The sequence below is a fragment of the Entelurus aequoreus genome, linkage group LG23 (assembly GCF_033978785.1).
Source record: "Entelurus aequoreus isolate RoL-2023_Sb linkage group LG23, RoL_Eaeq_v1.1, whole genome shotgun sequence".
Lineage (NCBI taxonomy): Eukaryota > Metazoa > Chordata > Actinopteri > Syngnathiformes > Syngnathidae > Entelurus > Entelurus aequoreus.
The window spans coordinates 9092967-9106288 of record NC_084753.1 but is presented as its reverse complement, the minus strand read 5'-3'; the positions used below and the strand labels follow the sequence as shown (position 1 = coordinate 9106288).

The 13322-nt window shown below is 30.6% G+C and overlaps 1 protein-coding gene across 3 annotated transcripts in view; it reads left to right on the top strand.

Annotated features, from left to right (window-relative positions):
* Positions 1-11897, top strand: part of flvcr2b (FLVCR choline and putative heme transporter 2b) — a 63317-nt gene extending 51420 nt beyond the window's left edge. Inside the window, exons 9-11 of one of the 3 annotated variants that reach the window (XM_062035079.1) lie at positions 846-901; positions 6519-6659; positions 11462-11897. In XM_062035079.1, coding sequence (XP_061891063.1) covers positions 846-901; positions 6519-6596 — 134 coding nt within the window. In that variant the 3' untranslated portion in view covers positions 6597-6659; positions 11462-11897. Of the gene's footprint in view, positions 1-845; positions 902-6496; positions 6660-11461 lie in introns of those variants that run through there. The other 2 variants (XM_062035080.1, XM_062035081.1) reach the window with 2 other exon arrangements.
* The last annotated feature ends 1425 nt before the right edge of the window (positions 11898-13322 follow it).

Below are 13322 nucleotides of genomic sequence, written 5' to 3'. Positions count from 1 at the left end.
GGCAGGCCAGCCTTGAGTTTGACAAGTTCCATAGTTTTCCCTCGGTCACGCTGACACGTATTCACCAACTTTAACTTCAGCTAGCAAAACACTGCAAGTCAGCAGACAGAAGAACCGTTAATATTGGCTCTTTTTCAGCTGATACGTTTATGGACGTTTTTTAAACATACAAAAAGGCAAAAGCAGTGAAGTTGTCATGTTGTGTAAATGCTAAATAAAAAGAGAATACAACAAATTCTTTTCAACTTATATTCAATTGAATAGACTGCAAAGACAAGATATTTCATGGTATTTATTATTTTTTTTGCAAATAGTCATGAAGTTAGAATGTAATGGCAGCAACACATTGCAAAAAAGGCATTTTTACCACTGTGTTACATGGCCTTTCCTTTTAACAACACTCAGTAAAGGTTTGGGAAGTGAGGAGACACATTTTTGAAGTGGAATTCTTTCCCATTCTTGCTTGATGTACAGCTTAAGTTGTTCAACAGTCTCCCTTCTCATATTTTAGCCTTCACACATTTTCAATGTCTGGGTTTTGTACAAGCTGGAATAAGTACGCTTATTGTATACAACATACTTGTTGTTCCAAAACGAGGGTTCTAGTCCATGAAGTGTTTGAACACAAAGATTAAGACCTTCAAGTGCAACATGTAGTTAATCATTTGTGTGACTTGCAGCTGTACAATGTCAACTTTCAGTTGTTCTACCCCAATACCATGCATTCTTGGGAAGGGACTTGTATCACTGGAAAGACAGAAGTATTGTTTAGTCAATGATTATTCAGGTTGTGTGTTCTGTATACTCAAGACTGTATTTTATTTTATTCTGCTTGCTCACTGCAGGCTTCATCAAGTCCGATCTGCGGAGACAAAAAGCAAATGTGTTGGCCAAAGCAGAAGTAAGTGTGAAGCATGCACGTGCAGCACAAGTGTGTGTGTTGTCTTCCTGTCAAGGTCGTGTGTGTGTGACCTCTGCTTCCCTGGAAATAACGGCTGCTGGTTATTTTTGTGTTCCTACTGCATGCCTGCAATAACTTCTCTTTGCATGTTTTCCAAACACTGCTTCCTAATGTACATTTAAATGTAATTACACCATTGTACAATATTGACCCCAATATAAGACCTTTTTCTACACTTCAGAAGTATATGCTAATAACCTTGAAGAAACAGGTGTCTCTGTCAAGGTCCTGGTCATGTGAGGGAATCACCTGCTGATCAGCATGTGTGTATGCACCTCCACATCTTTGACCATGACAACTCTTTAGAGCAGGGATGTCAAAGTGGAGTTCATTGAGGGCCACTAACACTAATGGCTGCCATCAGAGGGCCACTTGTAACAGTGAATAATGTAGGAATTTGACTCTGGATTTCATTATTAATTATATCAATTGTTTTAAGTAGACTGTCCATTTTACAGTAAAAACTTTACATTCACAAAATAGGGTTATTTATTTTAATTTTTTTTAAATTACACTTTTATTCAAATGGGAAAAAAAACGTTTTTCTTGAAGAATTCCACACTTTTACCCTTATTATGACTTTATTCTTATTATATATATTTTGTCTCTAAATGTATGACTATAGTGTCTTAAAATGTGACTCTTTAAATCCAAATAATGCAATAAATAAACAAGTAATTCACATCAAATTATTATTTTCTCATAGCATTGGGACTTTAAAAAAAAATTGCTTATTAAATTAATTATTTGCCACATTTTACTTGTAAAATCAATATTTTCAGGCTTTTTAAAAAGACTGAGAATCTTAATTTATTAAATAAATGATATATATAGGGTTATATCACATTTTTTTGAAAAATTACACTTTTATTCCAATCAAAATACCTTTTTTTTTCCTTGTAGAATTCCACACTTTTTCCCCTTATTATGACTTTATTTTTATTATATATATTGTTTCTCTAAACGTATGACTATAGTGTCTTAAAATGTGATTACATCAAAATATTTTCTCATAACATGGAGACTTAAAAAAAATATAAAACAAATTTTGCTTATTATATTATTTATTTGCAAAATTGTACTTGTAAAATCAATATTTTCATCTCTTTAAAAAAAGACTGAAAATCTTAATTTATTAAATATGTTTTATATATATATATAGGGTCATATTTATTTATATACATATTTTTGAAAATTACACTTTTATTCCAATGAAAATACCTTTTTTTCCTGTAGAATTCCACACTTTTCCCCCTTATTATGACTTGATATATTTCTATATATATATATTTAATATTTTTAGTCTCTTTGAAAACAAGACTGAGAATCTTAATTTATTAAAAATATTTATATATATATGTGTATGTATATGTATGTATATATATATATATATATATATATATATATATATATATATATATATATATATATATATATATATATAGTAATACACCGTTAAAAACAACAACAACAACCATAGATTTTACAGTCAAAAATTGGCAACTCAGTCATCAGAATTTTAACGCAAAAAACAGTAGTAGTTTTTGTTCAATTTACAGTAATATGCTGTAAAGAACAACGTAAAATTCATTGTCATTTTGATTAATTTGATGGGTAGTTTGCTGTAAAAACATGTTTGTAAAGTATGATAATATGTTGTAATATTTGTTGCAATATTGGATACTATAAAGTTTAAAAGGTGTGCAATTTCAAGCAGTACATATATTTTTTCTGTCAAAATGAAAAAAATCAATTACATGTAGTGAGAAAATATGAAGTACTTTATTGACACATATACTTTCCAGGTGTTCGCGGGCCAGATCTGACCCTCGGGCCTTGACTTTGACACCTGTGCTTTAGACGTTTTACAAGGGTAAATACACTATGTCTTATATTTGGGTCAATACAATATTTATTATCATTTTGCCCTGTCCATGGATGTTGAGAGTCCAACTATAAGCAGTTGGTTTCTGGTGAAATAGTAAGAAGTAGGGCTTCATGCCATAAGGGATGGGCGATATGGCCTAACATCTGTATCACAATATCTGCAGTAACAATATATAGCACAATATTTGATTAGCTAAGTAAGTGATAAATAGAAGCATTTCAAAACTGCTTACAAAGATTCCTAATTTGGCTGCTGGCGTATGTGCTAACATATTGCCTCATTTCTATTTCTGAAAACTATTATTCATCTAATTTACTTCAAATGTTTCTATCTACACTTCTGTTCAAATGTAAAAAGCATTTATTTTTCTATTGTTTGGATACTTGATGTTACTTTTGGCCGATTACTGCAAATCAGTGCGGATTGTCCTAGAATGTAAGGAAAGCTCAGCTTCCCCGGGAAAAATATTTTTAAAAAAGTGGTGAAACATGTCATTGTTTAAATATACGCTAGAATGCGTTGGACTTTTGTTCAGAATGAGGCACTGACGCCACCTTCTTGTCATTCACCCTGCATGAAACAATGCTGAAGTGAGCTTCCATTGACTTCAATGGGGGAGCGTGTTCCAAACTAGACAATCATTGTCATTGTCATAGATAAATGACCGGATGGTCCGTCTGCAACCCAATACCTCTTTGATTGACTGCAAAATGAGCAAATCAGCCATATTGAAATATAAACCAGAGCATTTTTCAACTTTTGTTCTGTGTTGACATAGAAAATGTTTTTTAAGTGAGGTTTTCTTTGTAAGATCTAGCATCTTCACATCTGTTATTGGAGACTGTATTTGGGTTTAGAGAGGAGCTGAAAAGTTGCTTCCATTACGTGAAAGACCAGCAGCCGCCACTGCTACCAATTTAGGTATCCATCCGATACCAAGTTACAGGTGCCATGTTGGTCATACCAATGGTATTTCAAATTGTCTAAACCATGAAATAACATTTTTGATCACAATTTTAATCAGACAAAAACACAGTAAAAAAAATATCAATAAAATATTTCAATGATTTCCTACTATTAGCTTTGATTGAATTCTGTTGGTTTTTGCCCTAAAGTCCTCTTGTGTCCAGGGACTTATTTTCTGAGTTTGTAAACAACAACAACCATGTTGCGATAATATCCATCTAGCCACTGTAGTGTCGACCATATTTTTCCTGAGGGAACTCTCCTGAAGGAATCAATAAAGTACTATCTATATACTTGGTATCGTTACTATCAATGACGATCTGTATTTGGGATCTGCATAAGTCCTGAAAAATTGCGCACGTCCGCCTTTGTAGTCCGTGGCGACACCATAGTTGATAATCTTCTTCTTTTTCTCTATCTTCTTATGTGACATTCATCCTCCACTGTTGCCATTTCTAATATAAAGTAGTGTAAAGTCCTTACTTATATCTGTCAGTAAACTCGCCATGAAAGCACTAAAACATACCGGTGTAGTGACTTTACATTATTCGCCCAAGGAACTTTAGTTATTAGAGAGTTCCGGTCGGGCGTTTTTTCACGGGACACATTTCGGGTGTTGTTGTTTCCGGATGAGGAGATGCTGCTCTGTTATTGATTGAAGTAAAGTCTGAATGTCATTAAAACTCCTTAAATGCGCCCTATAATCCATGTGCGCCTTATAGTCCGGTGCGCCCTATGGTCTGTAAAATACGGTATATAAAAAAAATATAAGATATACAAATTCCATCAAATATACCGAAAATATTGTCTGATTACAAGAACAATTGAAAAGTATATGAACAAGAAGACATAGTGAACCTTTTTGAGCAAGTATAGTATCAGGTTGATACCACAGTGGTTAGATTTATAGTTTTTATTATCAAGAATCTTTTGTCCTTTGTTTACGAACATAAGTCCCCGGACACGGGAGGGCTGTAAGGAACAAAACTAATTATTTAAATCAGAGGCAACAGTAGGAAATAATTACAATATTTACTTACACCGCCAGCCTGTGTTATTGTCTGATTATAATTGTGATCAAAAATGTAATTATTCCAATTTAAAGTTTCACTATTTGTATGACCAATACCAATATTTCATTCATATTCTTAACTGCTTCATTGTATCTATTAAACCATATCCAATTGTATTTACAAACTGTAAAGTATGTGAAAATATCCAATTGTATTTACAAACTGTAAAGTATGTGAAAATACCGTCTAAACATCACAAAACACCACAAATTCAGTCAGCCATTTTGAATATTCTGCTCCGAGTATCTTTGGCAATTTCTGTGGTAACACTTGTGCATAGGGATGTCCGATAATGGCTTTTTGCCGATATCCGATATTCCGATATTGTCCAACTCTTTAATTACCGATACCGATATCAACCGATACCGATATCAACCGATATATGCAGTCGTGGAATTAACACATTATTATGCCTAATTTGGACAACCAGGTATGGTGAAGATAAGGTACTTTTTAAAAAAAATAATAAAATAAGATAACTAAATTAAAAACATTTTCTTGAATAAAAAAGAAAGTAAGACAGTATAAAAACAGTTACATAGAAACTAGTAATGAATGAAAATGAGTAAAATTAAGTGTTAAAGGTTAGTACTATTAGTGGAGCAGCAGCACGCACAATCATGTGTGCTTACGGACTGTATCCCTTGCAGACTGTATTGATATATATTGATATATAATGTAGGAACCAGAATATTGATAACAGAAAGAAATGGGGGGAGGGAGGTTTTTTGGGTTGGTGCACTAATTGTAAGTGTATCTTGTGTTTTTTATGTTGATTTAATAAAAATAAAATAAAAATAAAAAAACCGATACAGATAATAAAAAAACCGATACCGATAATTTCCGATATTACATTTTAACGCATTTATCGGCCGATAATATCGGCAGGCCGATATTATCGGACATCCCTACTTGTGCACTCTGACCATATTAGATCAGTCATACTGGAAATACTGGAACATGTGAAAGAGATGTTTCACAATGTAAGACAAGAACACATCAATGTTAAATAAATATCCAACAATGTAGTCAACAAGTGAAGGGAGGGTCCTCTCATTATACTCTCTAAAAACATCCATAAAGCCAGCAATCCTCCATTTACATGTGAGCTGAAAATGAAGCAAATATGAGTCATAATGTTATTATAAGCGCTAACACAGACGAGCTAATGCTAGCTTACGCTGCTATTGTTGACACGCTTCTGCTTGGTCTCACACTTGCTAAAAGTCCACTCTAGATTATAATTCATGCATCTCTCACCAGCTAGTAGACAATTCCCACCATTTGGGAGTGGGTGGGTTTCATTTGCAGTCTGAAGGGAATGCTTCCACGCACAAAGCATTTACAGGAAGAGGGTTCCAAATATACAGACGTGTGTTAAATGTGGATTACAATCATCAACGTGGAACTTTCAATGATAATAACAATATAATGACAGTGTAGCAGACAATGATGTCATGAATAAGAGTATTTTCATTAGACTCCGCCCACATCCAATCACAACACGGGCTTGTTTCAATGACATTGTGCTTCAAACCTGCTGGGGTCAAAGGTCATGCTGTCCCTTCTCCTGCCATTGACTAACACGGCGGTCTCTGTGGTGACCAGTGATCAGCGGCTCTTATTTTAGGAGGAGTCCAAGGCCTCGGGACAAGACTACGGCGCCACGGCCTTGATCCCCGGGCCGCAGACGCCGTCTTCACTCTAAACTTTTCCAACCCCACAAAACAACAACAAATGTAATCTTAGCGCCACCCACAGACGCACAAAGGTAATAACAAGCTTCACCTTTGACCTGCTTCTTCTTCTTCTCCTTTCTTTGCACAACAGTGATCGATACTGAAATACGATACCAGATCTTTCTGCTGTGATATCCATTCTCAAATCAAAATGTCAATACTTTTGGTACATGACTTATGTGAGATAATGTAAGCAATCAACAGGAACACGGTGTTAAACACGTGAACAATGTTCAATGTTTTTGTTTACGTGTTCAGTATTTTCACGTACTGTATTTTCTGGACTATAAGGCGCACCTAAAATCCTTTTTTATTTCTCAAATCTCGACAATGCGCCTTATATCCCGGGGCACCTGGAATAATGACATCTACAGCTAAATAATGACATCTATAGCTAAATAATGGCATCTATAACTAAATAATGACATCTATAGCTAAATAATGACATCTACAGCTAAATAATGACATCTATAGCTAAATAATGGCATCTATAACTAAATAATGACATCTATAGCTAAATAATGACATCTACAGCTAAATAATGACATCTATAGCTAAATAATGACATCTACAGCTAAATAATGACATCTACAGCTAAATAATGACATCTATAGCTAAATAATGGCATCTATAACTAAATAATGACATCTATAGCTAAATAATGACATCTACAGCTAAATAATGACATCTATAGCTAAATAATGACATCTACAGCTAAATAATGACATCTACAGCTAAATAATGACATCTATAGCTAAATAATGACATCTACAGCTAAATAATGACATCTATAGCTAAATAATGACATCTACAGCTAAATAATGACATCTATAGCTAAATAATGTCATCTATAGCTAAATAATGACATCTACAGCTAAATAATGACATCTATAGCTAAATAATGTCATCTATAGCTAAATAATGACATCTACAGCTAAATAATGACATCTACAGCTAAATAATGACATCTATAGCTAAATAATGACATCTACAGCTAAATAATGACATCTATAGCTAAATAATGTCATCTATAGCTAAATAATGACATCTACAGCTAAATAATGACATCTACAACTAAATAATGACATCTACAGCTAAATAATGACATCTACAACTAAATAATGACATCTACAGATAAATAATGACATCTATAGCTAAATAATGACATCTACAGCTAAATAATGACATCTACAGCTAAATAATGACATATACAGCTAAATAATGTAATCTACAGCTAAATAATGACATCTATAGCTAAATAATGTCATCTATAGCTAAATAATGACATCTACAGCTAAATAATGACATCTATAGCTAAATAATGACATCTATAGCTAAATAATGTCATCTATAACTAAATAATGACATCTACAGCTAAATAATGACATATATATATATATATATATATATATATATATATATATATATATATATATATATATATATATATATATATATATATATATAACTAACTAATGACACCTACAGCTAAATAATGACCTCTACAACTAAAAAATGACAACTATAGCTAAATAATTACATCTATAACTAAATAATGACATCTATAGCTAAATAATGACATATATATATAACTAAATAATGACATCTACAGCTAAATAATGACATATATATATATATATATATATAACTAAATAATGACACCTACAGCTAAATAATGACATCTATAGCTAAATAATGTAATCTATAGCTAAATAATGACATCTACAGCTAAATAATGACATCTATAGCTAAATAATGACATCTACAGCTAAATAATGACATCTGCAGCTAAATAATGACATCTATAGCTAAATAATGTCATCTATAGCTAAATAATGACATCTACAACTAAATAATGACATCTATAGCTAAATAATGTAATCTACAGCTAAATAATGACATCTATAGCTAAATAATGACATCTACAGCTAAATAATGACATCTATAACTAAATAATGACATCTACAACTAAATAATGACATCTACAGCTAAATAATGACATATATAACTAAATAATGACATCTACAGCTAAATAATGACATATATATATATATATATAACTAAATAATGACACCTACAGCTAAATAATGACTTCTACAACTAAAAAATGACAACTATAGCTAAATAATTACATCTATAACTAAATAATGACATCTACAGCTAAATAATGACATATATATATATAACTAAATAATGACATCTACAGCTAAATAATGACATATATATATATATATATATATATATATATATATATATATATATATATATATATATATATATATATATATATATATATATATATATATAACTAAATAATGACACCTACAGCTAAATAATGACCTCTACAACTAAAAAATGACATCTATAACTAAATAATGACATATATAACTAAATGACATATATAACTAAATAATGACATGTACAACTAAATAATGACATCTATAATTAAATAATGACATCTACAGCTAAATAATGACATCTATAATTGAATAATGACATCTACAGCTAAATAATGACATCTACAACTAAATAATGACATCTACAACTAAATAATGACATCTATAACTAAATAATGACATCTACAATTAAATAATGACATATATAACTAAATAATGACATCTATAACTAAATAATGACATCTATAATTGAATAATGACATCTACAGCTAAATAATGACATCTACAACTAAATAATGACATCTACAACTAAATAATGACATCTATAGCTAAATAATGACATCTACAGCTAAATAATGACATCTATAACTAAATAATGACATCTATAACTAAATAATGACATCTACAACTAAATAATGACATCTATAATTGAATAATGACATCTACAGCTAAATAATGACATCTATAGCTAAATAATGACATCTATAACTAAATAATGACATCTACAGCTAAATAATGACATCTATAACTAAATAATGACATCTACAACTAAATAATGACATCTATAATTGAATAATGACATCTACAGCTAAATAATGACATCTATAACTAAATAATGACATCTATAACTAAATAATGACATCTACAACTAAATAATGACATCTATAATTGAATAATGACATCTACAGCTAAATAATGACATCTATAACTAAATAATGACATCTACAACTAAATAATGACATCTATAATTGAATAATGACATCTACAGCTAAATAATGACATCTATAACTAAATAATGACATCTACAACTAAATAATGACATCTATAGCTAAATAATGACATCTACAACTAAATAATGACATCTATAATTGAATAATGACATCTACAGCTAAATAATGACATCTATAACTAAATAATGACATCTACAACTAAATAATGACATATATATATATAACTAAATAATGACATCTACAGCTAAATAATGACATCTATAACTAAATAATGACATCTACAACTAAATAATGACATATATATATATAACTAAATAATGACATCTATAACTAAATAATGACATCTATAATTAAATAATGACATCTACAGCTAAATAATGACATTTATAACTAAACAATGACATCTACAGCTAAATAATGAGAGTAAATATCAAGTTCACACATAAAAACAAGTGCAGACATGAATTGTAGATGAGACTAATATTTGTAGCAGGAAATCAACTGCAAACAAACTTTTTCTCATTAGCGTCAGGATCCCAGCAGCACTCTTTATGTCAATCAAATATGTTACCTAGTGACGCACCAAGAAGTCCAACTTTGTCTTTTCTTCTCTAAATCCTTGTGAGCGTGAAAGGAAGTGAGGTCGAGTCTTAGTGATCATGAATGCTTCAATCTTTCCAATAAATATTTCTTACCAGCGTGAAAATCTACTCGTCAGGTCGAGTCTTAGTGATCATCAATGCTTCAATCTTCCCAATAAATATTTCTTACCAGCGTGAAAATCTACTCGTCAGGTCGAGTCTTAGTGATCATGAATGCTTCAATCTTTCCAATAAATATTTCTCTTACCAGCGTGAAAATCTACTCGTCAGGTCGAGTCTTAGTGATCATCAATGCTTCAATCTTTCCAATAAATATTTCTCTTACCAGCGTGAAAATCTACTCGTCAGGTCGAGTCTTAGTGATCATCAATGCTTCAATCTTCCCAATAAATATTTCTCTTAGCAGCGTGAAAATCTACTCCGTCCCATTTTCAATATTTTCTTCCGTGATCACGTTTATATTTGCATGTAAACCTTTCAAAAGACGCCCACACCTGCACTGATGCAGGTAAATAAAGAGCAGCCGGAAGTGCCTCGAGGTCACGTGATTGCAAGCCAGCTTTACAAGTTAGACTTCTGCTGGGTTTAGGAAACAAAATGCAACTTCTCATGCAGCCTGCTATGCTCCACAAGGGGGCGACATAGTATTAGGGCTTGTCCACTCTTTAAACTCATGCGTCTTTTTAAAATGGAAATTGCATATAAAGGACAATATAATTATGTTAACCAGCAGACAAAAACACTTTCTTACTCGAAATTGGAACAATTTATGTATTTGCATTTTTGTACACGAATGAATAATGAAGAATATTCTGTAGGTTTTTTTTTTTTAGTTTTTTAACTTCAGCTTTATTTCAAGAATATGTGGAAATATATATTAAACATTGTTGTACAATAACAAGTTAAAAATAATATTACATGTTATATTGTTAGTGTTTACTATACAATGAAATATATTGATTATTTTGCAACTGATATCAAAGTTAAAAAGAATCGTACACATTTGAACCAAGTTTAATGAAGGTCAAAAAAGTAATGTGATGTCAAGATATGAAATATATCCAATGTATCACTTGTGTTATTGATTTGTTGTTTTTGTTGTAAGGGAGCGTCTGACAGCCGGAGAGGGTCTGCACACACTTTCATCCAGGAAGCAGAGTTGTAGACGTTCAGTGTAGGGCAACACCCGCACTGGAACACTTTGCACCCCGGATGAACTACATCCACTTACAGTCATTATTTATAAAGGACAAAAAAAGAAATTCAAGAATTAAGTGTTGTATTTCCTAACTTGACGTAAACCTAATCATACATTGAATATCAAATACATGTGAATCACTTGTGCCTTGACAATTGTCTGTATTGAAAATGTTTTATTTGTAAAACACCAAAGGTGTATTTAGGACTGATTTCTGTCATTGGAAAAAAATAATGGCACCTTATGACGTGAAGAAGAAAACAAATGTGAATGGATTTGCGAAATGATTCCTTGTTTTTATACAAATGTGACATTGTAACGTTTTTACATGACATAAAAGAAAAACATTTATTAAGATGTCGGCTCTGTTTGTGTTTAGTTTTGAAAGGGTAAAGCTGCGTTGGGCCTGACGATGTCACACGGCACAATAGAAGGTACATCGACTTATTGCTGGATTATTATTGTGGTGATTCATCATCTTGACACGGCGTCTTCCATTGTATTGTTCATGCTTGAAAAACACCCACACATGGAAATGACAACACCTAATTGCTTAAAGAGAGTATGTATATGTATGTATGTATATATATACATATATATATATACATGTATGTATATATATATATGTATGTATATATATATATGTGTATGTATGTATGTATATATATATATATATATATATGTATGTATGTAAGTAATTGCTTAAAGAGAGTATATATATATATACATGTATGTATATATATATATGTATGTATATATATATATATGTGTATGTATGTATGTATATATATATATATATATATATGTATGTAAGTAATTGCTTAAAGAGAGTATGTATATGTATGTATATATATATGTATGTATATATATATATGTATATATGTGTATATATACATCTACATATATATATATACGTATACATATATATATATACATGTATGTATATATATATATGTATATATATGTGTATGTATGTATATATATATATGTGTGTATATATATGTATGTATGTAAGTAATTGCTTAAAGAGAGTATGTATATGTATGTATATATATATGTATGTATATATATATGTCTATATATGTGTATATGTACATCTACATATATATATATACATATATAGACATATATATACATACATATATATATATACGTATACATATATATATACATGTATGTATATATATATATATATGTGTGTATGTATGTATATATATATATATATATGTGTGTGTATATATATGTATGTATGTAAGTAATTGCTTAAAGAGAGTATGTATATGTATGTATATATATATGTATATATATATACATCTACATATATATATATACATATATATATACATACATATATATATATATATATATATATATATATATATATATATATAAGTATACATATATATATATACATGTATGTATATATATATATGTATGTATATATATTTATATATATATATGTACTTAGTGGATGTCTGATATCAGGGACCTGAGGTGAGTCACATGTGTTTAGTGTATCATCTCCTTAGTGGATGTCTGATATCAGATATCAAAGACAACATATTTCATGTTCAAACTCATAAACTTTTTTTTGTTGTTGCAAATAATCATTAACTTTATAATTTGATGTCAGCAACACGTGACAAAGAAGTTGTGAAAGGTGGCAATAAATACTGATAAAGTTGAGGAATGCTCATCAAAGACTTATTTGGAACATCCCACAGGTGTGCAGGCTAATTGGGAACAGGTGGGTGCCATGATTGGGTAT